Consider the following 27,536-nt stretch of genomic DNA (forward strand, 5'->3'; position numbering starts at 1 on the left):
GTCACGCACTTTCGAATCTGGTTTAGAGACAGGACCCTGCAGTGCTGAGGGCAACACATCGACAGAGCCCTGTTGAGACCCTGGAGGTGACGAGACAGCAACGCATGGGGCTCGGAGGTGGCCACTTGGATGTTCCCTGAGCTGAGTCCAGAACTGAGAGTTTGGCTTTGGAAGAGACCTGCCTTGATCACAACTGATCCCACTGAATCCATCTTTTTCTAAGTTTTGGGCTCCTGAAGAAAATGGAAGTAGCTGCGTTTGACTCTGGAGTTTGAACCCTTGGATGGCATTCTGCTTCTACCATAACTTGTTGCAAAACCTTGGGGAAGTCACCTTACTCTCCTACATCTGTGTCTGCAGGGTTAAAACCCAGGTACAATGACACCAGCTTCACAGGGTCCTGGGATTCTGTGAGAACAATCACCGTGCATTTGCACGTAGCTGCCCAGCTGCTGTGTGTAGCAGCTCCAGGTGGCAGGAAGCTTGGCCGTTCCCTGCAATCTTCTGTCCCTTCTCCCCTCGTCTGTGAAGTGGGGGCAATGGGAGTCCTTTGCGAGCTGAAAGTCTAAGGAGGTAGCTCATGGAAAGTGACTGGCATCGTGGCTGGCACATCCTAAGCCTCAGGAAGTCTTAGCAATTATACTTGAATGAGGTCATGAATGGGAAGTGTTTGGAGCTGGAAAGTTCTGTCAAAATGTTATTGTTTCCTTCAAATTCCATTGAGGTAGGAGACGGGGGCAGACAGTCTCTGTCCTTTCTGCTGTCATTGAATTTGAGTTTGTTCATCTCTGAATAATTTCCTTACAAGTCTAGCACAGCCCTGACCTTCCTTGCCCTTGGTGCAAAAGGGACCAGCCCTTGTTCAGGGCTGAAGGTCCCCAGGGCTTCATGTACAGCAACGGTTTCTCCTAAGAACAAGCATGGCTTCATTCTGGGGTTTTCCGAGAAGAGAGAAGAATTCTACACACGGGTTGTTATATCTTGGGATTATATTATGCCAAATGGCAAAGACCTAACGTAGCAGCTTTCTAACCTCATGTCATGAATTTGCTGAGTTCTGGCTCAGCAAAAGTGCCTATTATGAAGAATTGGACATGGGTAGTGGAGTTTGGGGCATGACAGTCCAGGGCTTGCGTTATCTTTTCTTCCTTGTGTTGAAGGTTAAGGATTTTCAAGTAGGGATCGCTGTGTGGTAAAATGAAATGCAGCATTTCTGCCTCTGATGCACGCATCTCTCCTGACCGGCATTCTGGGCCCTCAAGTCATTTGTCTGCACCCTGGAGAAGGGGGCTAAAGGCCCTGAGTGCCCACCACCGACAGGTTTCAATTCTCACAGTAATGCAGCACACAGAAGCTGTTATTGTCATCCTGCAGATGGGGAAACAGGCTTTAAAAGGTCAACCTGAGAACACATGGCTAGTAAGAATTCAAACCGGGTGACCCTTATCCCCAAGTCACGCTGTGTCCTGTTCCCCTCGGGGCGGGCAGTGGCATTGGGTTCCCAAGCATCTGCCATTTTTATCAAAATGCTATTTTGATGTTTCCTTTTTCTCATCTTAATTTTTTTAAAGCCACTATTTTTTCTTTTATCCACATGAAAAGTGAAGTGTTAAAAAGTGGCCCCCTCTGGCTATTGGCTTATGCCGCCTATCAGAGTCTATTTTAAAGTGGGATTGTCAGCGTCGGTTTTATTTCTAATCAGCTGTATTAGGTGAAACCACTGGCCCTAAGGCAGCACTTTTGGAAAATGGAAACTATTCTGATTGTTTTTGTAAGGCTTCCAAATATAACATCAGGTGACTTTTATTAACTTCCTTTAAATAGATTCAGTGTCCGAATTCTACAGAATTTTACAGAGAATAAAGTCGCATTTCTGTAGCACTTTTCTGGCATAGCTGTGTTTGCACCTATCCTGAGGGGAGCTGGTGAGGGTGTTATCATTACTGGTAACAAAGCATCAAGGAACTTCATGAGTAGCAACCAAGTTCCAGTCCTTGGGGGCATCACGCGGAGAGGCTCGCCATGGCCTTGATTGTGGTCAAGTTTCAGTCCTTGGGGGCATCACGCAGAGATACTCCCTGTGGCCTTGATTGTGGTGGGTGGGGGTGGCCTTTGCAGCCCTGTGGGTCAGGGCTGGGGACCCAGGGATGAGGGGAGGGAGGGAATTGAGGAAATACCATAGAAACTTAGGCTAAATGAGTCCAAGGAGAGAATGGAATCAGGGCTAACTTCGACTCTGGTTTTCAAAGCTTATGTTGGTGTGGTTGTCACTGGTAGAAAAATGTGGAAAGTTGGCCTTTCAACACAGGTAATTCCCCTACAAATGCTGAGGACACCGGGGAGGATACAGAGAGAGGTAGGAGGTTAGTGTGGGAGGCAAATGGGACTTGGGAGGCATTCCCATCAGGGGCCCTGAGATGCGTTCCGAGATGGTCTGTCTTTGTCACGGCTTAAGACATAGTTTTCCCTCCTTCACCAGGGCCTAGGATTCATGTTTCAGAATGGAAATTAACTTACAGGTCTATGGTTACTTTATGTCTGAGTTTGTTGCTATGGGAAATGCATGTGGAAAGAAATAAATCAGAACAGACACCTGTGGTCATTACTTTCTCTCCAAAGAAACTGGATCCACACATTTTATCCAAACCCTGTTTTTTAGAACATACATTTGAGTATGAGCTTCCTATAGTGTCTAATTTTCCTTTTCACGGGTGTTTCTGGAGAGGGCCTGGTCCTCAGACGCCGAGGCTGGGAGAGGCAGGGGTGCCGTTTTAGGGACGGAGGCACCTGTCACTGGTGTGAATATGAATTCCCATGCAGCCTTTCCTGGCTCTGTGATCTTGAGGAAGACAGCAACTTTTTCTGAGCCTCAGCTTTCTCACTGATAAAACACAGGTTTTGGTTTGTTTCTTTGTTTTCTTTTGAGACAGGGTCTCACTCTGTCACCCAGGCTGGAGGGCAGTGGCACAATCACGACTCACTGCAGCCTCGACCTCCCAGGCTCAAGTGATCCTCCCACCTCAGCCTCCTGAGTAGCTGGGACTGCAGACACAGATCACCACATCTGGCTGATTTTTTCGTTTTTCATAGTGATGAGGTCTTAGTATGTTGCCCAGGCTGGTCTCAAATTCCTAGGCTTAAGTGATCCTCCTACCTCAGCCTCCCAAAGTGTGGGTAAGCCACCATGCCTGGCCTAAAACACCATTTGAATGCATAATTTTAAAACACAGTTTTAATGCTGTGTTGTTATGAGGATTAAAGGACAGCACGCAGAGCACCTACAGTGCGTGTAAATGTGATGGCAAGTATCTTGTATTTAATAATTAAAAGTGAGTTTGCAAGTATTCTTGGGAATTAAAGTATGCAGCCAGTCATAAATGAATGCCTGTCATAGGCACAGCCTTCGCATCTGAATCCCCCCGGTTTTTATACCAAAAGTAAACATATGAAGAATTTTATTCCAACAGAAGTATAAGTTTCAAGGTCTCCTCCCCCCGCCCCCACACCTGGTCTGCCCTGTCTAGGAAATCAAATACTAAAGGGACACTTTTAAAATTTTATATTTTATTTTCTTTGATCATCTTATTTAAATGTTGTATAATTAAGAAGAGAACCACAAAATTTCCATGACTGATGAAGACAACATGCGTAAAAATTAAGTAAAATCAGTTCTAAAAAAAAATGAAAACCCCTACGGGGACATCTGTGACAGGTGGAAATGTGTGCCTGGCATGGGCATTATCTGGAAACTTGTTAGACAAGAGGACGAAGGAGCTTCGCCCAGACCCGCTGGCCAGGGACCTGCAGCCAAGCACCTGCCACCTGCAGCTTCAGAAGCCCCGGACGGGTCTGACACTGACGTTTGAGAATCGCTGCCCTAGTCACATTCTTGCCGGGCGCATTTCTTGCCGTCACTGAGTTTTAGGCAATGCAATCATTGCACAGTTATTAACAGATGAATATCAATCGTTACCTATTAATAGTTACCAGGAGTCTGAAATTCACTTTTGATAAGAAAGGGAGAACAATTATTAATGTTTGATGTACCTGTGGACACACAAGCTCAAGCTGATGTTTAGGTGGGATGGGTGATGCGAATGATTCCACTGAAAAGCCGCAGACCTGCCTGGGACCCCACTGCCTCCCTGCAGCCCCCCTCCCCTCCCTTCCTCATTGACCGGGGCTGTGTGCAGGTGTCTTTCCCACACATGGGGCCTGCACTCAGCCGCCTTCACCGCTGACTTCAGCGTCTCCTTCAGCCTCAGCTCTGAAGTCTCCTCCGTGCAGAGGCCTTCTCTGACCCCCCTTTCCAAGGTGGCCTACCCCACCATCCCCCAAACAATCAGCATTAGCTTGTCTGCTTGCTTCATGGAGTTCTTCCGAGATTATCTGGGTCATTTGCCCGTTTCCTGATTTCTTCATTACATCTCAAGCTCCAGTTTGGAGGCTTTCTCTCAACACAGCACCAGGTTCCAGGCACACAGCAGGAGCTAAACGCGTGGTTATTTTGTTGTAGGGATCCCATGAATGGGTTTTGGAGATGACTTCTTTATGTCACAGCTCTGCAGTCTCAGGCTGAATCCATGGTTATTGTTGAAGGGATGTCATGGATTGGTTTTGGGGTGACTTCTTTATGTTACAGCTCTGGAGTCTCAGGCAATCCTGCTAACAGCAATTATAGCTGGAGATGTGTGAGAACGTTACTAGCTCTCCCCACTTTGTTGTGAGTGGGTGAGTGTGAGTGCGTGTGTGAGCACTGAGCCTTCCTCAGTCCAGAGGGTCCCAGGACAGCAACTGAGGGCTGCAGGGGTCTTGGGGTCACCGCTGGGCAGGAGAGGATTAAAGGTAGCAAAGGAGGCCGAGGGAGTGGCAGTGCCCGAAATGCAGGCTGGGGTGGGGCAGAGCCGGAGAGAGTAAGCAGGAAACCAGACAGCTGGAGGCCAGTTGTTGCCGATTTTGAATGTGGCCTGGACCAGCTCAGCTGTTGGAGGCACTGGAAGCTTTCTTTGGATGGTCCACCTGGACAGACAGGTGACTGGAACACCGCCATGGAGAGACGCAGGCTCCCCCCACCTGGGAGGAGTGCGTCACGCGGTGTTTCCACCTGTTTGGAGCATGTCCGACCTGCCGGGAACTCAGAGCTTAGTAACATTCAGAAGACTCAGCTCAAACGAACCGACACGCACGGGGAAGACCCGGGGGCCGAGGGTCTTTCCTGACAGTGGCCTTGCCCCTCCCGGTTTTTATCTTTCTTGAACCCACTCTTTCCACATGGACGCTGTGGCGCCCTCTCACCCCCGCCTCCCTCAATCTTCCCCTCCTTCAAGACTCATGCCAGACTCGTCCAGGCTCCGGCCTCCGTCACCTTCACAGAGGCTGCCCAGTCGCAGCTGAAGTCAGTGATTCTGAACTGTTTTGAACAGGAGGAGCCATGCTACTTAATTAAGAAAAGTTACCGTTGCTTGCTTTTTCTCAGTTCAAAAGTAATTCATGCTAGCCATAGAAAATTCAAAAAATACAGGTGGAAGGAAAAAAACTAAATAACCTGCATCCAGGCAGAGCAGCTAAGGTGGAGTCGCTGCCAGTGTGGACTGAGGAGCCCGTGCCTGGCTCAGCCCTGCCCTGCCTCACTCCTTCCTGGCTCCAATGGGCTCGGCCCTGCCCTGCCTCACTCCTTCCTGGCTCCAATGGGCTCAGCCCTGCCTTTCCTCACCCCTTCCCAGCTCCACTGGGCTCAGCCCTGCCCTGCCTCACCCCTCCTGGTCTGAAGCTTAGGAAGGAATGGCTGTTGTATCGGAAACTATTCCTTCACAGCAGATGAACACACAATGTCTGTGTATTGGGTGTTTGCTTCTTAGGCATCTGCTGGCCTACAGGCTCTGCTGGGGGTTCTAGACTACAGGGGTGTGGGTCTGACCCCCTGTCTCTCATCTTCCTTGCACTAATCAGCAAACTGGGGATGTTCTTCTCATAGCAGCAGCAGAGGCACACGAAACCCGGGCCTCACACACAAGCAAATTTGGAGCCTCCCCCGCCTTTTGCTCCCCAACCTCCTGCTGGCCATGCTGAGTTCACAGGCTTGGGCCCAAAGTCCCAGGTAGGGAAGAGCACCCAGCCTCTATGGGAGCACTGCAGAGACCCTGGCGATAGGGAGAGAGTGGCCAGTACTGCAGTCTGTTCTTCCTGGAATAAGGGTGTCATTGTCCTGAGTGGGACAAACTGAAGGGAGGAGGGCAGAGGAGGGCGAGGGCCCTGTAGCCGCTCCGTCAGGGATGAGGCTGTGCACAGGCGAGGAAACCAAGCATTTCCAAAAGTTCCAGGCTGTGGTTGCAACAGTAATTGGGACTTGGCAGAGGCCATCGGAGGTAAACAAACTCTAGTCCCTACACGTCAGAGCAGCACAGCAGCAGGCCAGCAAAAAGTGGGGAGCCAGGCCGGCCAATAGTAACAAGACTTGGGGTGGGCAAAGGAAATGGAAGCAGGTGATTAAGAAGTTCACCCAGGAAGCTGAGATGAGAGAGAGAACCACAGATGGCCATGCAGGGTTGCAGGTATTACAGTCGGCTGGGCGTGAAGACCACCTGTGAGATAGCTCCTCCTGCGGACTAGACTCACACCAGTGGGAATCTGAGTTCTTCCGACGTGGGACCTAAACTGAATTGAGACATTCTGGTGGGTTTATTCACACTTTCTAATGAAAACCTCCTCTTGCCAATAAAGTCAGCACTTCAAGGCCCACAAGTGTTCTTATAAACAGAACGAAACTTGCATAGATAAAGCCAAACTTGGCAAGAGTTGGGAATGCTCAAGTCCTGTGGTTTAAATCACATTAGTGGTAAGAGGTCTCTGTTTAATCGAGTGTACACTAATGGAACACCAGGTCCTCTTAAAAAAAAAAAAAAGCTTTCATTAAATGCAGTTTTCTGAGAAGTGGACTATGTACTTTTGCCTATCATTGAGTCTGATATACTATTCATTTTTAAGGCCTACCAAACAGGCAAAAAATATGTTGCCAATTAAAATGTGAGCAATATTTTCTCATCTCTTAGAATTCCTATTTTATGCTTACTAGGAGCACTTTTTAAGGCTATTTAGACATAGATGTTGTTTATGGAGAGCATCGATGTAGAGTGAGATGCACAGACGGCCGTGCACGGTGGGAAGAGCTTTGCCCAGTGCTGGTGCTCAGGAAACCCAAGCACCTGTGGAAGTAGACAGCACATCCATCCCGGGACAGCCCCCCAGAGCCATCTCCTAGTTGATGCCCCCTCACTCTTGGAAGCAACTGCTCTTTTGATTCCAATCACCATACATTACATTTTTTTTAAAACAAGGCATCCCTCTGTTGCCCAGGTGCAGTGGTGTGATCACAGCTCACTGCAGCCTTGGTTACCCAGGCTCAAGCGATCTTCGCATCTCAGCCTCCAGAGTAGCTGGAACTACAGGAGGGCGCCACCACACACAGTGAATTTGTGTGTTTTTTTGTAGTCACGGGGTTTTGCTATGTTGCCCAGGCTGACATCAAACCCCTGGGCTTATGCGATCCTCCTGCCTTGACCTCCCAAAGGGCTGGGATTACAGGTGTGAGCTGCTGTGCCCAGCCTACATTACTTTGGTCTGTTCTGGAGTTTCATGTAAATGGAATCAAGCATAAGTACCCCTTCGTTCCTGTCTTTTTTTCGATCCAGTAATGGTTTTGAGCTTCATCCTCACTGCGTGCATTACCCATTCATTCTCTGCAATTTACATGCATGATTGTAGACTGTATGCAGATACCACAGCTTATTTCTGCATTTTCGAATTAATGGATATTTTGTTTTTCTCTTCAGGTTGGGGCTACTACAAATAAAGATACCAGGTACTAGTCATTGTACTAGTCATTCGTGAGTGCATGTTTTCATGATGCTGGGGATAAATACCTGAGAGTAGGTTTCCAGAGTAGCCCCAGCATTTCACACTCACGGGAGGAATGTCCGAGGCCTCCCACTGCTCCTCAGCTCAGCTGGCCTGTGGGGTGGGGTTTCTGGTTTGGGTTGTTCTAGCAGGCACGTGATGCTGCCTCATGGTGATGTTTTACCTGCATTGTCATGATGACGGATGATGTTGGACAGTTTCTTTCAAATACTTATTTTTCAGTCACACATCTTTCATTTTGTCATGTCTGTTTTCACCTTTGTTAAATTTGGATAAGGCTGTTCACCTTTGGTGTTGATTTGCAGACGTTGTTTATAGCACCTGGAGTCTTTGTCAGGTGTGTATATTAGGGATCTCTTCTCCCAGTCTGTGGCTTGCCTTTTCGTTTTCTTAATGGTCTCTTTTGGTGAGGTCAGTTCTCAATTTTAATGAAGTCCACTTTTTTTTGTCTTTTGTGCTTAGTGCTTTCTGCATCTGCCCTAGAGATCTTTGTCTAACCCAATATCTCAATAATAGTCTCCATATTTTCTTTTAGAGTCTTTATATTTTTAGCTTTTATGTTTAGATCTCTAATTTATCTCAAATAAATTTGTGTGTGTGGTGAGTTAGGCTTTTCCATCTTTAACTGTCATGTAGATATCTCATTGTCGTAGAATTATTTGTTGAGAAGGCTTCCCTTTCTTATTGAATTGTTTTGGTGCCTCATCAAATATCAATTGAACATATACATATATTTTTTAATTTACTTATAAGCTTTATATTGTTTTCCAGTCATCTACTTAGCTGTCCTTTTTCCACTAACATCTGGTCTAGATTACTGGCTTTATAATGATTTTTCAAGTAAGGTAATACTAGTCCCCCGATGTTGTTCTTTTGGAAGAAAACTTTGAATATGTTAGGTCCTTCACATTTTCCTATTTGTTTTAGAACCATAATGTCAGTTTCTACTATAGAGCTTCCTAGGATTTCGGTAGGAATTATATGGGATCCACCAATCAAACTGGGGGGAATTAAAGCATTTCTGAGTCTGCTCATCCATTAACATGGTACATCTCTTTATTTATTTAGGTGTTCTAATTTTTTCAGCAATGCTTTTAGTTTTCAATGTATTGTACATCTTTGATAAAATTCTTTCTAAGCACTTTTATGTTTTTGATATTATAGCAAATGACATTTAATTTTTTTAATATTCCAATTATTCATTAGCAGTATATAAAAATAGAAGTAGTTTTTGTAGATTGAGCTTGTACTTGGGACTTTGTCATTTTCATTTATTAATTTTAGCAGCTTTTGCTTTGCAAATATAAAAAAGTAGTGAGATTATTACTAATCTAAAAGTGAAAGTGTTCAGTCTTTTGTCATTAAATATGATGTTAGCTATAGACTTTTCAAATATGCTCTTTATCAGACAGAGAAGGCTTTTCTCTACACCTAGTCTACCAAGAGTTTTGCTATTTAATTATTGAAGTACTTAATCTTAATAAAAATGAGCAACTAAATTTACTTGTCTAAAGACTTATAGTTTTGCTATAGCTGAAAACATTTGCATTTAGGGTATAATGCTATTGCAATGTCTAAAAGAATTGTTGGTTATGATTTGTAGTATTTTAAATAGTCCCTTCAATTTTGCAAAGTGCTTTATCTTTCTTTCTAAATACACTCATATATTCTTCCACTAGCTCCTCCCGCCCACCTTGTGAGACAATTAGACAGGTTTGACACTGTTGTGAACTCAAAGTATCTGTGACAAGTCTCAGTCAATTTGGAAAGTTTATTTTGCCAAGGGTATGGATGTACCCATGACATGGCCTCGGGAGGTCCTAACAACACGTGCCCAAGGTGGTCGGGGCACAGCTTGGTTTCATGTGTGAGACATCAATCAGTATGTGTAAGAAGTACATTGGGCCGGGCGCGGTGGCTCACGCCTGTAATCCCAGCACTTTGGGAGGCCGAGGCGGGCGGATCACGAGGTCAGGAAATCGAGACCATCCTGGCTAACACGGTGAAACCCCGTCTCTACTAAAAATACAAAAAATTAGCCGGGCGTGGTAGTGGGCGCCTGTAGTCCCAGCTACTCGGGAGGCTGAGGCAGGAGAATGGCGTGAACCCGGGAGGTGGAGCTTGCAGTGAGCCGAGATCGCGCCACTGCACTCCAGCCTGGGCAACAAAGCAAGACTCCGTCTCAAAAAAAAAAAAAAAAAAAGAAGTACATTGGTTCAGTCCAGAAAGGCGGGACAACTTCTTAAGTAGATATGAGACAAATGGTTGCATTCTTTTGAGTCTCTGATGAGCCTTTCACTGGATATACAACGTACATCTGAGAGAAGGATAGAGGAACAGTCGCTTCCGCCCTAGTCTGGCTCAGTGAAGCAATAGGGTGGAGGAAGCCATCAGATCTGCACCTGTCTCAGGTGAGCTGCTGAGGGATGACTGAGTTCTGTCTGTCCTTGGTCCATGGGAATTTCCTGCAGGCAAGCAGTGAGGGAGGTCTGTAGCTTTTTTACCTTTGTAGCCCTCTTATTCAGGAATAAACTGAGAGTCAGGTTTGCCGAACACAGTTCCTGGCTTGACTTCCCTTTGGCTTCGTGACTTTGGGGTCCTGAGATTTCCTTTCCTTTCACACCGTCTTAGTCTGTTCGGGCTGCCATAACAAAATCCCTTCCACTGGGTGGCTTATAAACAACAGAAATTCATTTCTCATAGCTCTGGAGGCTGGAAGTCCAAGATCCAGGCACTGGCAGATTTGGTGTTGGGGTGAGGGGTGAGGGGTGGGGGTGATTCATGTTCTGGTTCGTAAACGGTGTCCTTTTGTTTCCTCACGTGGTGAAAGGAACAAACCAGATCCCTGGAGCTCCCTCACCTTTTTTTTTTGTTTGTTTTTTTGAGATGGAGTCTCGCTCTGTCACCCAGGCTGGAGTGCAGTGGCATGATCTCGGCTCACTGCAACCTCTGCCTCACGGGTTCAAGCAATTCTCCTGTCTCGGCCTCCTGAGTAGCTGGGACTACAGGTGCACACCACCACACCCAGCTAATTTTTGTATTTTTAGTAGAGACAGGGTTTCACCATATTTGTCAGGCTTGTCTTGAACTCCTGACTTCAGGTGATCCACCCACCTTGGCCTCCCAAAATGCTGAGACTACAGGTGTGAGCCACTGCACCCAGCTGGAGCCCCTTTTCTAAAGGCTCATCTCATTCCCAGCCGGAGCCTCTTTTCTAAAGGCTCATCTCATTCCTGAGGGCTCCAAGGCCCCACTGCCAAATGCCATCAGCTTTGGAGAAAAGATTTCAACACAGGAATTTTGAGGGGGCACAAACATTTGACCAGTGCAGATTCTGTGTGACAAGTGATTCCCAGCATTTACATTACAGGGTTGAAGCTGAGTGGCCAGGTTGGGGCTGAACTGAGACTTAACCGTATTTATTCTCTTCTTGTTTTATTTTCTCCATTTTGCACTGTGCAACCTGCCATATTTTTGGAATGACTACTACAGACTTAAATACAAACTCTTTGACTTTGAACATTAAATTTGCTTAACATAGAAGTAAATACTGGTTAGGTGTGTTGGCTCACGGCTGTAATCTCAGAACTTTGGGAGGTCAAGGGTGGATCACTTGAGGCCAGGAGTTTGAGACCAGCCTGGCCAACATCTCTACTAAAAAAATACAAAAAATTAATTGGGCGTGGTGGCGTGTCCCTGTAGTCTCAGCTACTCTGAAGGCTGAAGCAAGAGAATCACTGGAACTGGGGAGGTGGAGGTTGCAGTGAGTTGAGATCGTGCCACTGCACTCCAGCCTGCATGACAGAGGGAGAATTCGTCTCAAAAAAAAAAAAAAAAAAGAAGTAAATAAGAAGATGGGAGTAAACAGAAAATAGCACCCACCAGCCTAAACTAGACGTGAATTATGTCATTATGATGTTCATTTCTTTAATAGTTAAGGCACCTTAGGGTAATGTGTGGGCACACTGTCAATACTTGTAATAATTCCTGAAGAACTCTTAAGGTGTTGGCTGACACTAAATAACAATGTTATGCATTTCTTTAAAAACAAGGTAGGTCTGGGGCACCGTAGTGTTCCCAGAGCAGACTGGATGTGGAGAAGAGGGATTCAGAGTTCCTTGACAACAACAGCAATGACATCCATTCAACCACGCAGCTGCCAGCAATGGGCTCAACAGCCCCAAAACAGATCAGCAGCAGAGCCGTGTGGCACACTCAGGGCCAGGGGAGGCCTCCAGGCCAGTGCACATATAGCTCAGGGAAACATGGAAAAGCTGGAACTGGGCAGAGGGAACCTGTGGGTTCTGTCTCTGTGGCATTAGTTTAGGGAGCAGCCGGCCTGGTGGTGGTCAGGTGTGGCATTAGTTTAGGGAGCAGCCAGCCTGGTGGTGGTCAGGTGTGGCATTAGTTTAGGGGGCAGCCGGTCTGGTGGTGGTCAGGTGTGGCATTAGTTTAGGGGGCAGCCGGTCTGGTGTTGGTCAGGTGTGGCATTAGTTTAGGGGGCAGCCGGCCTGGTGGTGGTCAGGTGTGGCATTAGTTTAGGGGGCAGCCGGCCTGGTGGTGGTCAGGTGTGGCATTAGTTTAGGGGGCAGCCCCAGCCTGGTGGTGGTCAGGTGTGGCATTAGTTTACAGGGCAGCCAGCCTGGTGGTGGTCAGGTGTGGCATTAGTTTAGGGGGCAGCCGGCCTGGTGGTGGTCAGATTGACTTCTGGTTTTCAAGAACTTCGCGGGATCCTGTGCCTGCTGGAAGTTGAGCGATAACTCTCCAAATGTTAATGCAAAGCCCCTAAGGGTGTGAGCTTGCCAAAAAACTTAACATCTGCAGCATGGGATTTCTTGAAATATGGCCAAATATGGAGATTTCATTTTTAGAATGGATGTGATTTGTTCTTGCTTTCTATAAAAATGCTTTAGGCGTCATCATACTGAATCAAGTAGACTTCATTTAATGAAATAATTATTTAAGAGTTTTTTTAATGTTCATAAATGTCTGGCAGCCGCTTGTTATCATCTAAAAACTCCTCTTGGTTGTCAGATTATTTGAACAAACTGTCAGACACATTATAAGTCACAAGCATCTAATGCTAGTTTGGGAAATGAACTCATTTTTTTTAATAGACCTTCTACCAACTTTACAAAGGTAGCTTTCTACAAATTAAAAAAAAGTTGTTACATGGTTATAAAACTTAAAATTTATAGAAGTAAATTGGAATGGGAATCATGTTTCTATAAAACTTAAAGTTTATAGAAGTGAAATTGAAATCATATTTCTATAAAAGTTAGAATTTATAGAAGTAAATTGGAATTGAAATCATGTTTCTATAAAACAACACTTATAGAAGTAAATTGGAATTGGAATCACATTGCTAGCCTAATATTTAATGAGACAATATGGAGGAAGGCTGTCTCCAGTGTACTAATTACTTTTCGGGAGTGTGTTCAGGAAGGGGCACAGGCCCGCAGGCCAGGGATCTGAGCCACAGACAGCAGAAAGCTGTCAGAGAAGGGAGCACACAGGCAGTGCTCGTGGAACTAGAAAAGCACAAACCACCAAATAGAACTAGCTATGAAAGACAGCACCATGCAATCATATTTATACTACAGAATTATTACAACATTTATACTACAGAATTCGTACATTTCCTTATGGGTTCTGAGTACCAGCAGGTGTCACTGACTCTGGCAAGAGCAGAAACCTTCAGATTGAGGCAAAGCCAAAGGTTTGAGTGAGAATGAACTTAATACACTAAATGGAAGGCTATTCTTTGGTTAAAAATGTTGTAATGTGGGAGAATAAGAAATCATACATATTCTATATTGTTAATATAATATATAATTAATATAATACTATAAGTAATATAATACATATTATATATGTATGTATGTGTGTATTAAAAGTCAGCCTCTTGAATGCCTTCATATCGGAATTGCTTCTATTTGCGTTTTTTTCAGATTATTTTTTCTTTATACATTAACTCCTCAAAATTTATTATATGAGAAAATGATGTAGTTAAGGGCCTTCGGAATAGGAAAGAAAAGTGACATATTTTCATCTAATATATTAAAATGGAATATTGCAACAGGGATTTTGTAATCATTCATTATTACTTTTTTTTCTGAATTATTTCCAGAATTTCTAGCTTTATTTTTCTCTATCAATGGTCATTTTTGGAAGCTTAGCCTACTCCATCTGGAATCAAACATAACTTATAGTAATATGATTAGTTTAAAACTTGAACTTTGGTTCCCTGTCCCCACTTAACAGAACCAAGTGTCTCTGTCTCGACATTTCCACCTTGGTGTCCTGCATCTACCGGTCTCTGTGTGGTCCTGCCGGTGACTCCACCATGATCCTTGGAGCAGCCTCTCCTTCCCTATTTCCCTAGTTCTCTACCCTTGCCATCCTGCTTCTCTCAATCTTCAGTTTCACTCAGTTCCCTTTTTCCTGCGCCGTTCATGCTTCCTAAGGCCTCACGGGCATCTTTCTAGAGGATCTCCGAGCTCCTACTCCTTCCTAAGGCCTCACGGGCATCTTTCTAGAGGATCGCGGAGCTCCTACTCCTTCCTAAGGCCTCACGAGGGGCATCTTTCTAGAGGATCGCCGAGCTCCTCCTCCTTGGGTTCCTTCCTGGAGTCACGGCCCCGTGCGCCTCCCCAAGACGGAAATCTCCCGTGCTCTGGTGACACAGGACCTGTCATGTGCGAATTCACCCCTCCTCGTTCCCTCTACCAGCGTGATTAAGTCCTTTATAGAATAAGGACTTGTCTCCTGCCAGAGAGAACCACCCCAGTCAGCTCTGCCTGCAGAACGCTGCGTTCTGGGATGCCCCAGGAGGGAGGTGACAGTCACACGTGGAAATTATGTTCTGTAGCCTTCTCTTCCCAAGGGCCATCATCAGTTTGTTTAAAGATCTTCTGCCTCCACTGTGGCCCTTACTAAAAGAAAATGGAATTGCATTTCTCCAATGAGTCTGAATTTCCCACACGGAGCCAGGTTTATCAGATAAAATTGCGTGGGTTAACAGCCCTCATCAACCACGATGTTTATATAAACATGCACGAAGTTTCTTCTAACTCTGCTATAATATCTTTAATATTTTATATCATGCTCATCAAATTTTAAGAGGTTGATTTAATCCATCTTATTTTGCTTATGATAAGCTTTCAAATATCACATAAAATCCTCAAGAGAGACGTTTCAAGAATTTTTGAGAACAATTTCTATAGATGCAGTATGTCCCTGGATAAAGCACAGAAAGTATCTCGTGTCTGGATCATCAAACCATAAATTCCGTGCACTAATAAAATTTCTGCAGAAGCGCCGCGGCGGTGCTGAGTCTTCCAGGGTGCCGCTGGAGAGGCATGAACAAGCGCCATGTGAACAGGGCAGTGATGAGTTTCCTGGGTGCTGCTGCAGAGGCATGAGCAAGCACCACGTGAACACGGCAGTGATGAGTTTCCTGGGTGCTGGTGGAGGGGCATGAGCAAGCGCCACGTGAACACGGCAGTGCTAAGTCTTCCAGGGTGCTGCTGGAGAGGAATGAACAGGCGCTACGTGAACACGGCAGTGCTGAGTTTCCTGGGTACTGCTGGAGAGGAATGAACAGGTGCCATGTGAACACGGCAGTGATGAGTTTCCTGGGTGCTGCTGGAGAGGCATGAATAGGCGCCACGTGAACACGACAGTGATGAGTTTCCTGGGTGCTGCTGGAGAGGCATGAATAGGCGCCACGTGAACACAGCAGTGCTGAGTTTCCTGGGTGCTGCTGGAGAGGCAGTTTCCGCCATCCTCAGCTGCTGCTCTCCGGAGGCGCAGTTCCATTGAGTGATGCACCAAGTACTCTGAGGATTTCTGCAAAGCAACAACCTCCAGAAACATTTAGCACAACCCCTGCTGTTTTCTCTTTCTTCCATGACCTAAAGTAACTTACTGAGCGATTCAGAAAGAAATGCAAATCATCGTCCTTTTTATTTCTTACCAGTTTCCTCGTTATCCTTGAGGCAAAAGCCTCTTTACTATAACCCGGAGGTGGGTCTTGTTTTATGCACCTGTCCATTTGCTGAGCAAAATCTGGAGCCCACAAAAAAGTACAGAACTTATAAGACACAATCATATGAAATTTCAGTCATTGACAAACTTCTTTCTGCTTCTTGTCTTGTTCATTAACCCGATTTTGAGCACCTACTGTGAGATTTGAATGATCCATGAGTTCTGAGCTTATTCTAAAAATGTTGATAAGAGCATTGTCATCGTGAAGACACGATGACTTCACTTTAATGTTTATCATCCACTCTGTCAAGTGGCTGAGTACAGCGTATGAGGTCGCCAGGGGAGAATGATTGTTAGTCACTTTGGAATAGAAATATAGGGGAGAGTCTAAAAGGTAACATTTGTTTCTACATTCTTGCAGTGAAGACACAAAACATATGCTTTTACAAAATCTAATAGCAACATTTGGTAATATAGTCAGTAATGGACTAATCATAAAATTACATATCTGATTATTCTCAGATGTTAAACAGAGTTGCTAGATATGCTAAAATCAGGGTGGTTTCCATTAATACCATCACAATTATTTATTATCTCAAAAGAAATTTATTGAGTGCCTATTACTAGCCAGGCATCCTTTTAGCATTGGAAAAATTATGCAATAGCTAACATTTGTGGAACTGTGTCAATATGCCACACTGCACCTATAATCGCTTTTAATCCCCAGAACAATCCTTTCTGCTGGGCTGTGATGTGGACGCACCACACCAGCTATGGCAGTGCTGAGCAGCTCTTATCAGCTTCCTAATGTGTCCCACCTGTCTGATATCACCTTTAGGGTCATAAAAGCTCTATAAACTATACACTGTAGTTAATCAGCTTCAAAGCAGGCTTAAAGCACCATTTGTGGAAAATCACTTCCAATTGGAGAGATTCGTGACGTCCCAGCCCGAGCTTCCTTCAGGCTGAGCAGAGAGGCTGTCCCTGCTGCTCCACCTGCGTGTTCCTGCTGCAGCCAACAACAGGTCACATGGTCTTTCATTCCTAGATGCTACCGCTCTCCCACCAGGTGAGGGCCAGTCAGGAGGGGGTTGCCAGCACGCACTCATTCTCAGGTATTCCTGGCTTAACTATTTGGGGCAGAAGATGGATGTCAGACATACATGTCTAAACAAAGGAGAAACTGAGTTTATTAACAAAAAGAGACCAACCTTTGCACATGGCAATGTGAGGTCTTAGAATTTTTAAGTCATTGTTTTATTTGCATATGAGTGTCAGTATTCATGTAGCACAATGCCTGGTGCACAGGCTGAGTATGAATACCTCATTATTATTCTTTACCAGTTTTCAGTAACAAAGCTTGTTTTGGAAAGAGTGCAGTGGAAATTTTCACGATTTGGGGCTGAACAACTTTTAGATAGCGTGCACCTGTTCTGCTTAGATTTCACCTAAGTCAGACCTTGGGGAGGCCCCAGGTGAGAAAGTGGATTTTCTTCCAAGTCTCCCCATCGTTTGGGGGTGGGGGATGGACGATGAACCGCATGTTGAGAATGAGGAGAGAGGGGTCACACAGGGAGCCTCGGAGTCTAAACACGACCTTGCCCTGGGGCCCGCTCTGAGGAATCTCCAGCCTCAATGACACGTGGCTCGGAGCAGGGAGTGGAGAAGACTTCCAGCCACAGGGCTGGTTCTGCCTCGTCACATTCAGGAGTCCTGTGGGCATCAGATCTGCTCCTGGATCCCCTCTCCCAGGCGACTGCCCATGCTGACTTGTGAGCTTTGCTGCGTGTTGAGCAGGAATGTCCATCGCTGTGGGGATGCTGTTGACAGATCCGTGATCACAGCAGCATGCGAGGCTGCGGGAAGTGGAGCCGTGTGAGGTTCTGCCTCTCCTGCTGTGTTCCCCACGCTGGCAGGCCCTCCTGCTCCGGGGTGAAGGAGGACCACATCGTTCTTGGCAGTTCTCTGTGGCCTCCCAGGAGCTCTGCATGTGGGACGACGTCCCTGGATCCTGCTCACCTTTTGCCTTCTTCTTCCCTGCAGTGTCATCCTGTGACCAAGAGCACCAGTCTGCCCTGGAGGAAGCCAAGCAGCCCAAGAACGACAATGTGGTGATCCCTGAGTGTGCGCACGGCGGCCTCTACAAGCCAGTGCAGTGCCACCCCTCCACGGGGTACTGCTGGTGCGTCCTGGTGGACACGGGGCGCCCCATTCCCGGCACATCCACAAGGTAAATAGGGTGCACCCACCCCCCCGGGACCATGGGAGGCTTTGGGGTGTGGAAGCCAGGAAAGCAGAACCCCCGCTTCCCCCAATACACACCGACACACAGTCACACACACACTCACACTTACTCATACCACACACACATACCCACCACACCCACGCTCTCACACACACTCATACCACACACACACTCATACACACACACACCCATGGTTTCTCACACCCACACACCACACACATACCCACACACACCCACGCTCTCACACACCCACACACACTCATACCACACACTCATTCCCACACACACCAACGCTCTCACACACCCCCACACACACTCATACCACACACCCACACTGTTACACACTCATACCCCCCACACAACCACACTCACACGCACACAATCATACCACACACCCACTCACACACACACTGACACTCACACTCATACCCCCCACACCCACTCACACACACTCATACCCTCCACACACACTCATACACCCACACTCACACCCGCACACAATCATACCCCACACACCCACACTCACACACACTCATACCCCCATACACACCCACACTCACACACTCATACCACACACCCACACACACTCATACCCCTACACCCCCCCACACACCCACACTCACACCCACACACACCCACACTCACATATACCCACACTCACACACTCCCCCACACTCACACACACACACCCACAGTCACACACAACCACTAATACACTCACACACACTCATACACACCCACACTCATACAATCCCCGCAAACACCCACACACACACTCACACAAACATACCCACAGTCACACATTCACCCCACACACACTCACACACATGCCCCCCACACCCACAGTCACACACAGTCTCATACAATCACCCACACTAACTCCCCCGACACATCCCCACACTCACACCCACTCACACACTCCCCCCACACACACTCATACACACCCACACTCATCCACACACACATACCCCAACACACTCCCACACTCACACACTCCCCTCTTATACACACCCACACTCACACATCCACACTCACACACACTCACATACTCTCCACACACACACACACACAGTCTGTCCATCAGCTGTGGGTGTTGCACCTCTTCACCTGGATGGTCTGGGACTCCAAGTGGCGATCACCCAACGCTGGGTGATCCTCTGCTCTCGTGCATGAGCTGCCTATAAAAGCCAGTGGCTTGGTCAGGCGCGGTGGCTCACGCCTGTAATCCCAGAACCGTGGGAGGCCGAGGCGGGTGGATCGCCTGAGGTCAAGAGTTTGAGACCAGCCTGGACAATATAGTGAAACCCTGTCACTAGTAAAAATACAAAAAATTAGCTGGGCGTGGTGGTGGATGCCTGTAATCCCAGCTACTCAGGAGGCTGAGGCAGGAGAATTGCTTGAATCCGGGAGGCGGAGGTTGCAGTGAGCCAAGATCACACCATTGCACTCCAGCCTGGGCGACAAGAGCGAAACTCTGCCTCAAAAAAAAAAAAAAAAAAAAATAGTAGTTTCAACTGTTGGAAACTGGAGGAAACCATTTCTTTGATGGCCTCCAAAAGCACCCGAGTGGCAGCTGGGAAGCAGCAGTAGCTTCGCCTTCACAGGCAGCGCTGGCTCTTCTGCCCCACTCACGCCGGACGGAATCTGAAAGGTGGCTTTGGGACCCAGTGCCAGGGTGGAAACGTGGACGGCATCAAATACCAGTGGCAGCTTCCTTCTGCTCCTGGTTTTGGGAAAGGGAGCTTAGCATTTCATAAACCAAAAGAACCGATTGTCCAAGATGGCTTTTTATGGTATTCACATATGTGTGCCCCGAATTTACCACTTTTAGAAAAAGTGAGGCTGTGCTAAAGACAAGGGCAATGAAAGTTATTCGAGGGTCTAAAATACAAAAACAACTTGTTCACTCGAGTTTTGTGTGAGTTGTAGCAACGTGAGGGTTTTCACAGTAGCTCCTGAAGAACAAGAGCTGTGTGTTCATGGAAATTGTATAACCGTGAGTAGAAATGGTTTTGCAGCTCTTTGTAACATGAATTTGACTTCGATTTGTCCTAGATTTATATAAAAATAGTTTTAAAGTATATGAAAATATTATCTCTTAAATGTTATCAAATGTAGCCACTGATGTCACCTTTAATGCTTAGGCATGAGCATTTGGACGCTTCCTAAACTGTTTTCCAAATTTGTCACCAAGTGTCACCAGTAGACATTTGTGGGGGAAACTGTGTAGTTTGCAGGGGCTCAAGCCGACTAATGCCTGCTTCACCAAGATCGGGTCCACCCATCACCGTCTGGCCCGGTGGGAGTCCTGCTTTGTGGAGTGTGATGACGCTGGGGCGTGAGTGCTGCCCCTTCCTGGCCAGCGCTCCACCGTCCAGCCACCCTGGCTGACCGCCTGCTCTCGACACCCCACTCAGCCGACACTGCACAGGGGTGCTGAGGCCAGCGGCTGAGGCTTGGCTTCTGCGGGGCTGATATGGGGGATTGGTTCAAACCCATGTGCTCCGCAGGGCTTGAAGAGAACATAAACCTTTTCAAGGTTTTGGTATGAGAATTATTATTTTTTTAGTTTCTGTGCCTAGGTATATAGGGAGTACTGTTTTCTAAGAAACCTTTCTTGGAAGCAATGTTTCTGCGTATCTTAGAGCTCTGGCTGGTTTACTGTGCATATAAGTTGGGGCAGCCCCAGCCCCCAGTGAGGCCCCTGTAGCAGAGGTGGAGACCGCTGGCAGATGCTATTTTACACACGCCAATGAAAATCTTTAAGCTGTCAAACCCAGAGCTCCTCAAACTGGCTCTGAAATTATGAGATCAGCATTTACTACGCTGTGCCTGAAGAACCTGCCAACATCCACTATTGTGATAGGCTAGAAACACAGTAACCCCTCTCTTCCCGTCCATCGATGCTGGTTTCATTCTGCCTGGGCTTCATTCCGCTGTCATGGCAGAAAGAAAAGTCTCTGGCTCTCCTGTTTCCTATTTCTGCCTACAGAAGGGGGCAGCTCCATCTTTTTGGAGTTTCAGAAAGAACAGGAAAGTTAACAAATGGAGACAGCTCCTTCGATTCTGCATGTAATTTTACCTTTATTATTATTCATTCATTCAGCACAAATACTGATTATCAACAACATTCAAACCCTCTTCCAGGGACTGAGGAAATAGCATTGAATAAGAGAGGAGAGGCCCCACCTCTCCTGCGGTTTACACTCTGCCAGGGGGGTTTCGGACCCAGAACTGCTGTCCCTTGCTGCCAACAGAAAGCCCTCAAACTTACCTAGTCTCAAAATGTACTTCTCACTCGACTCTCTGGAGACAGGGAAGTTCTGGATTATTTCAGCGGTTCAAAGACATAATTGTTATAAGTCGTTGGTGGGGGCAGTTGTTGTTGTTTTGGTCTGTTCTGCCGTCTTCTTCTTCCTGGTGTGCTTTGCGGCTTGTTCATGTTATAGCTGTTAGGGCATCACAGTGATAATGTATTTTCGAGAAAGACTTTTTCTTTTTGTCAGCAGAGAAAATCCTTCCCCACCCACCTGAGGTGGTTTCCCCTCACACTAATTGTCTGGAATATCACTGAACGCCCAGACCCAGACCTGCCTTGGACTGGGGAGAAAAGGGGAAGGGACCTGTTGTGGTTCCTTTTTCAGCACCCAGGGCAGGACTAGGATTGCCCCCTTGGCACCCACAGCCACATGGAGCAGTGTCTGTGGCTAAGAAAGTCTTGATTTTGTTACAAAAGTGGAAGGGGAGGCAGCCTGCAGGGTCTGGTTCCTCGTGCAAACAGTTAGACAGGTGGTAGACACAAAGATGGTAGAGGTGGTGGGGCAAGACCAGGGCTGGGCCCAGGGAGGGCAGGTCAGGGTGCCGGCACAGGCCTCTCTAGGGCCGTGATGCTGGAGGTAGTTGTAGCCACAGTGGCTGGGGAGGGTTGTTTCAGGCAGAGGGCAGGTCCTGGGAGAGATGAGTCTGGTGTGTTTGAATGGGGAGTGACAGGGTTTGGCTGTGTCCCCACCCAAATCTCATCTTGAATGGTAATTTCCATAATCCCCACGTGTCGTGGGAGGGACCTACCCTGTGGGAAGTGATTGGATCATGGGGGTGGTTTCCTCCTTGCTGTTCTCGTGATAGTGAGTGAGTTATCATGAGATCCGATGGTTTTATACATAAGTGTCTGACATTTCCCCTGCTTGCACTCACTCCATCCTGCCGCCTTGTGAAGAGGTGCCTGCTTCTCCTTTGCTTTCTGCCATGACTGTAATTTTCCTGAGGCCTCCCCAACCATGCCAAACTGTGAGTCAATTAAACCTCTTTTTTTTTTTTTTTTTTTTTAGAAATTACCAAGTCTCAGGTATTTCTTTACAGCAGCATGAGAACAGATTAATACTGGGGGTGTCATAGGGGCGGGGCAGATGGGGAGCAGCTAGAGAGCTGGTGGAAGCCAGAGAACAGAGTGGGTCCACTCACAATGGGGTTGGAACATCTGTCACGTCTCAGCTCCCCTGGGAAGCTGCTGGGACAGTTTAGCAGAGGAGTGATACAATCTCTCAACAATCCTGAAAAACACTCACATTTATTCATTCACCTTTTATTCAATAAACATGTGAATGCCCTCAATGTTCCAGGCGTTGTATTGGGAGCTGGGGATACACCAGTGAACAAAACAGGTACAGTCCGTGCTTCCACGGAGCCTGCATGATAATGGGAGGATGCAGATATAAGCCAAACACATCACACTTAGCAGACATGAGCAAACATGTGGCTTAGCAGACATGGGTAAACATGTAGTATAATGTCAAATGCTCTGGAGGAAAAAAAAAAAAAACCAATAATCCACAAGAGGGACTTGGGATGGGGCACAGCTTGAAGGAAATGGCAGGGGCGACTCCCTGAAATGCTGACGTCAGAGTCAAGACCTCAAGAAGTTGGTGGGGGAGCAAGGAAGCCTGCAGAAGGCCAGCCTGGTCAGAGAGGGTGAATGCCACTGAGGGCCCAGCCCCAGAACCCAGTGCAGTTTTTATCAAAAGGTGGGGTGTATCAGTTAGGAAGCTTTTGGTTTCATGTAGTGAGATGAGAAACTGATGAATGAATATAAATGACCAGAGATGGCATGATCTCCCTAAGAGGCACAGCAGTGGAGCAGGCTCAGCCTCTGTTGAGGCTGTCATCTGGCAATGTTGCCAAGGACATTCCCTCTCCCAAAGCCGCCCTGACACCCTCATTCTGTTTTCTTGGCCATTAGGCAGGTTCCCCTCTTGGTCACAGGATGGCTGCAACAGATCCGGACATCTCATCCAGATGCCACAGTGCTCAGAGGACACAGGAGCCCATCTCTTTGTTTCTTTGGAGCCAAAAATCCCTTCCCTAGAATTCTGCTAGCAAATTTAATTCATGGATCATTGGTCAGAATTAGATCATATGTCCATGGCTAAACCCACTGCTGGCAAGAAAAATTGAGTTGGTTTACACTGGTTTGAATTGATCGCCTAGGGAGACATGGGTTCTGGGCACCAGGCAAAATAATCAATATTAGGCAGTATGTGATAAGCCACAGCCAGCTTCACCATTCCTCATCTCCGAGTGATTCTGCCATTATTGAGTAACCAGGTCGCATTTCTATTTAAATGCCCTCTGTTCCATCAGCGCAATTTTCTTATTAATTTTCTGAAATAAGCAGCCCCAGGGAGATACTTTATAGTTTTGATTTATACCTGGGTTGGCAATTAAGATGTTTGTTTTCTTTAATCATCCTCTAAATTTCCTGATGGGGAAGAAACATTTAATAATCCAATAACAGTAAGAAGCTATAAACATAAATTGCATCGTCTTTAATATGTGACCTCTCTTATCCTCATGTCACCATGCATGAGAATTAAAAGGCATTAGTTTTGTGGCAGACTCATCCCAAGGACCACAGATACATGCCACTCTGCCCAGATGAGGCAGGGGCAGCTTGCTCTGGTGCAGTTTCTAGTTGGACCCATCACTTAGAAGGAGATATGAGGAGGGGCAGAGGCTTCAGCCCTTCCTAGTGCCCCTGACTTTTGTGTCAAAATTGGCATCTTCGTCATTGTTTGCAGATCCCAGAAGGAGGGGTCCAAGCACCTGTCATGAGTGCAGGCCCCCATGAATGGTAGAGTCCAGGTGGGAGCCGAGGGGCAAGTTTCCCCTCAGCCACTAACAGTAGTGAGGAGAGAATGGGAAGGGGCCATCAGACTGAGCTGAGTCAGGCTGATGGCCAGATTCTGCATTCATGCCCAGAACAGAGAGGCTGATGAAGCCTTTGTCTGTCTGCCATCCAACTGCTGGCTGTTCCTACCTCACATCTGGGAAGCCTCTGTTCCCCGACCCCAGAGCATGTCTCTCAATGAGGTGTGTAGCCTCTGTTCCCCAACCCCGGAGCGTGTCTTTCAGTGGGGTGTGCAGGGGATTGTGTGGGCATAGGACTGCATTTCTCCCTGGCAGAGAACCTGGTATCTGATGGGCAATGAGAGAAGAGACATTTGTGTTTTTCCTTATACAAATAAGTTAAAATAAACCTATTGAAAAGAATAGTGATGGATGACAAAGCTGAAATTAACGGACTTATTTCTCCTCTTTCTCCTCTCCTGAGATTGTCAATTCTGCAAGTCATGGGCATTTCACACTACTCATTAAAACAAGCAGAATACTGTCATGTAAATATATATTTTTATATTAGCATCAGTGATAGGATTTGCAACATACCTCTATCCCAAATGTGGAACAAAACCGAAATGCCTGTCCAGGTGGCTGGCTTCCTGATTGCTTCGAAGCTAGGAGATTTGGAATGAGGGTAAGAAATGATCTAGTCTCGTGCCACCCGTGTGAAGGATACAGGTACTGATCCTGAAGGGCTTCAGGGGCACAACAGAGTTCATGTTAACACTTCCTTTTTCTAACACTACAGAGCAGTCCAGGGCTCTAAGGAGGTGTGCCCTCTGATACTCGGAGAAGCAAGATGGCCCCTAAGGGCTGGAACTCTATCCTCAGAGTCTACGTCATCCATTCTGAGCTGGGACATTCGCCTGGCTTTTTGCAGCTCACCCTTCATAAGCCCTCGGGTAGGAAGGGTCCATTCTAACGTAGGTCTCAATTCGGCCCCCGAGACACTGACCCAGAGCTTGAAGTGAAGATCTTTCAGCCCTCAGAGTGCCCTAGTTCTACAAATTTAACCTGCATAAGTAAAAATAAGACCTTACTAATCCGTCAGGAAGCCAGCTTCTTGTACACATCATCTCTGGGTGAATGTTTTACTTCTCACCTGCTGGCCGCAGCAGCAGCTGCATTAGGAGACACCTGGCTGGGTAACAGGTCCTTTACTGAGTTCACCTTTCTTGTGACCTCTTGGAGCTGACCCCCACCCCCACATTTTCAAAGAATATGAGTTAATGGCTTTGGGTTAGAATGTGATAGCTTAACTGTTTGCCAGAGTGTGTCAGAGACTTTAATTTCAAAAACAATATTTCAAAAAGATATATTAAGTTTGTGTGACTGGGGTGGCAGGTTTTCTGGTATCAAAGAGGCTATTCAGGGCCAAGGGCGGCAGGAGTGTGCGGTTCCTGACTCTTACGACAGCTGGGTGGGGTCCTCTCACTGGGACTGCTGGACTCTCTGGGGCCTCTGTTAGAACACTTTAAATATGTCCCTTTAGAGAGAAATTTCATTTTATTTTCTATGGCTGAAAAGCATGTAAGCAATGAAAAAAATAGAACCTAAAGTGATCTCTGTGAAGTAAATAGGATCTTGTAGCCCTTTCTTTAAGAATGAAAAAAGAAAATAGGGCAGAGGGAGAGGATGAGAACTGGCGGAACGCTGGCCTCCTGACAACCTCAGGGCTCCGGGCCGGACACCCTCCTGCTGGACTCCTGCTGGCCTCCTGCTTGTCTTCTTCATTTTCCAAGGAGTCTTTCTGGAGCCCCAAGACTGCACCTGTGCCCCATGATGGTGCTGGCGGGCACTGCGTCTCCCAGTGTGTCACTTGCCAGGGCCTGAGGAGGCCGCCACGAAGGATTCCACGTGCCTGACTCATGGATGGGAGGGGCAGGGGGCTGGGGAGCCGCCATGCAGCATGAGGTCAGCTGAGTGGAGGGGAAGCGAGGAAGGTTGGTGTGGGCTGTCTGGGGTCCTGCGAGTCCACAGAAAGGGGTGGTGGGTGCGCTGACCCAGGAATCTCCCATCTCCCGGGAACGCACCTCCCCGGCATCTCCTTCATGCTGGTGAGAAGCCCTACTTCTTGGTGAAAGCCACGGTGAAGGATTTCTGCGTGCGGAAGATTGTCCTCCTTGGGGGTGGGGGCTCCGGGAGGCAGGTTCTCATGGTGGCCCGCACTCTGTTTAAATGTCCACCTCCTCCACTGGATGAGGCTGGTGGTCTGCGTGGGAGGGGTCTCCTCCTTGCCCTACGCCCAGGACAAGGATAAAACCCAGGCAAAGCAGGCCTTGGTCAAGGGCTGCTGAACGGCATGCATATGGCAGTGTTTATGAGCTGTTTACCAGATTTGAATCTGACACCCTTAGGGACAGGCACCCTGGTTCCCACTGCCAATTCAGTAGTACCACAGAGCCACTTGCTCCCACGAGCTCTGCAACCGCAGCAGCCAGGGCACCTGCCCTCTTGGATGTCAGCCCTGTCTGTTCAGGACTTAACCTGCAGTATTGTCATTGATGCTAAGTGGGACCAGAGAGTTGGTTTTTTTTTTAACACTGAGGCAGACTTCCGTAGCTTCACGAGGTGGATTGGAAATGAGTTGGCCTTTGATGCTACAGGAATCTAAATCCTGAAGTCCTTTGCATCCTTTCCTTGGGTGGGGTGGGGGTAGTGGTCACACCCTCTGTCCTCGTGCACACACTCCTGCTCTGACGAAACAACCCAAGTGCTTCCTCCATCCAACCCTGCAACGGGAGGAGGGGGAGGTGTGGGCGCTGCTCCATCCAACCCTGCAACGGGAGGGTGTGGGCGCTGCTCCATCCAACCCTGCAATGGGAGGAGGGGGAGGTGTGGACGTTGCTCCATCCAACCCTGCAACAAGAGGAGGGGGAGGTGTGGGCGCTGCTCCATACAACCCTGCAACAGGAGGAGGGGGAGGTGTGGACGCTGCTCCATATAACCCTGCAACGGGAGGAGGGGGAGGTGTGGGCGCTTGGGAGCTGCTAGATGAGATTCATTTCAGAGACGGGATGGAGAGACGGCCCTGCTGTGTGATTGAAGTCACAGTGTGCTTCTTCCTACTGACTGCAAGCAATAGCTTTCTATGCCAAATGTCCACAAAGGTGACAGAAAGGAGTGAGGAGGTCATGGGTGTCATAGCATCAGAGCCACAGGTCACGGTGTATGCTGGGGTAGGACACTCCAGAAATGGAAGACAAACCACAGC

At 47.4% G+C, this 27,536-nt stretch overlaps 1 protein-coding gene across 2 annotated transcripts in view; it reads left to right on the top strand.

Annotated features, from left to right (window-relative positions):
* SMOC2 (SPARC related modular calcium binding 2) overlaps nt 1–27,536 on the top strand; it is a 218,847-nt gene that overhangs the window by 134,134 nt on the left and 57,177 nt on the right. For both annotated transcript variants that reach the window (XM_031012452.2, XM_019030074.4), the window contains exon 8: nt 17,947–18,133. In XM_031012452.2, coding sequence (XP_030868312.1) covers nt 17,947–18,133 — 187 coding nt within the window. The remainder of the gene's footprint in view (nt 1–17,946; nt 18,134–27,536) is intronic.

Source organism: Gorilla gorilla, chromosome 5 (genome assembly GCF_029281585.2).
Source record: "Gorilla gorilla gorilla isolate KB3781 chromosome 5, NHGRI_mGorGor1-v2.1_pri, whole genome shotgun sequence".
Classification (NCBI taxonomy): Eukaryota; Metazoa; Chordata; class Mammalia; order Primates; family Hominidae; genus Gorilla; species Gorilla gorilla.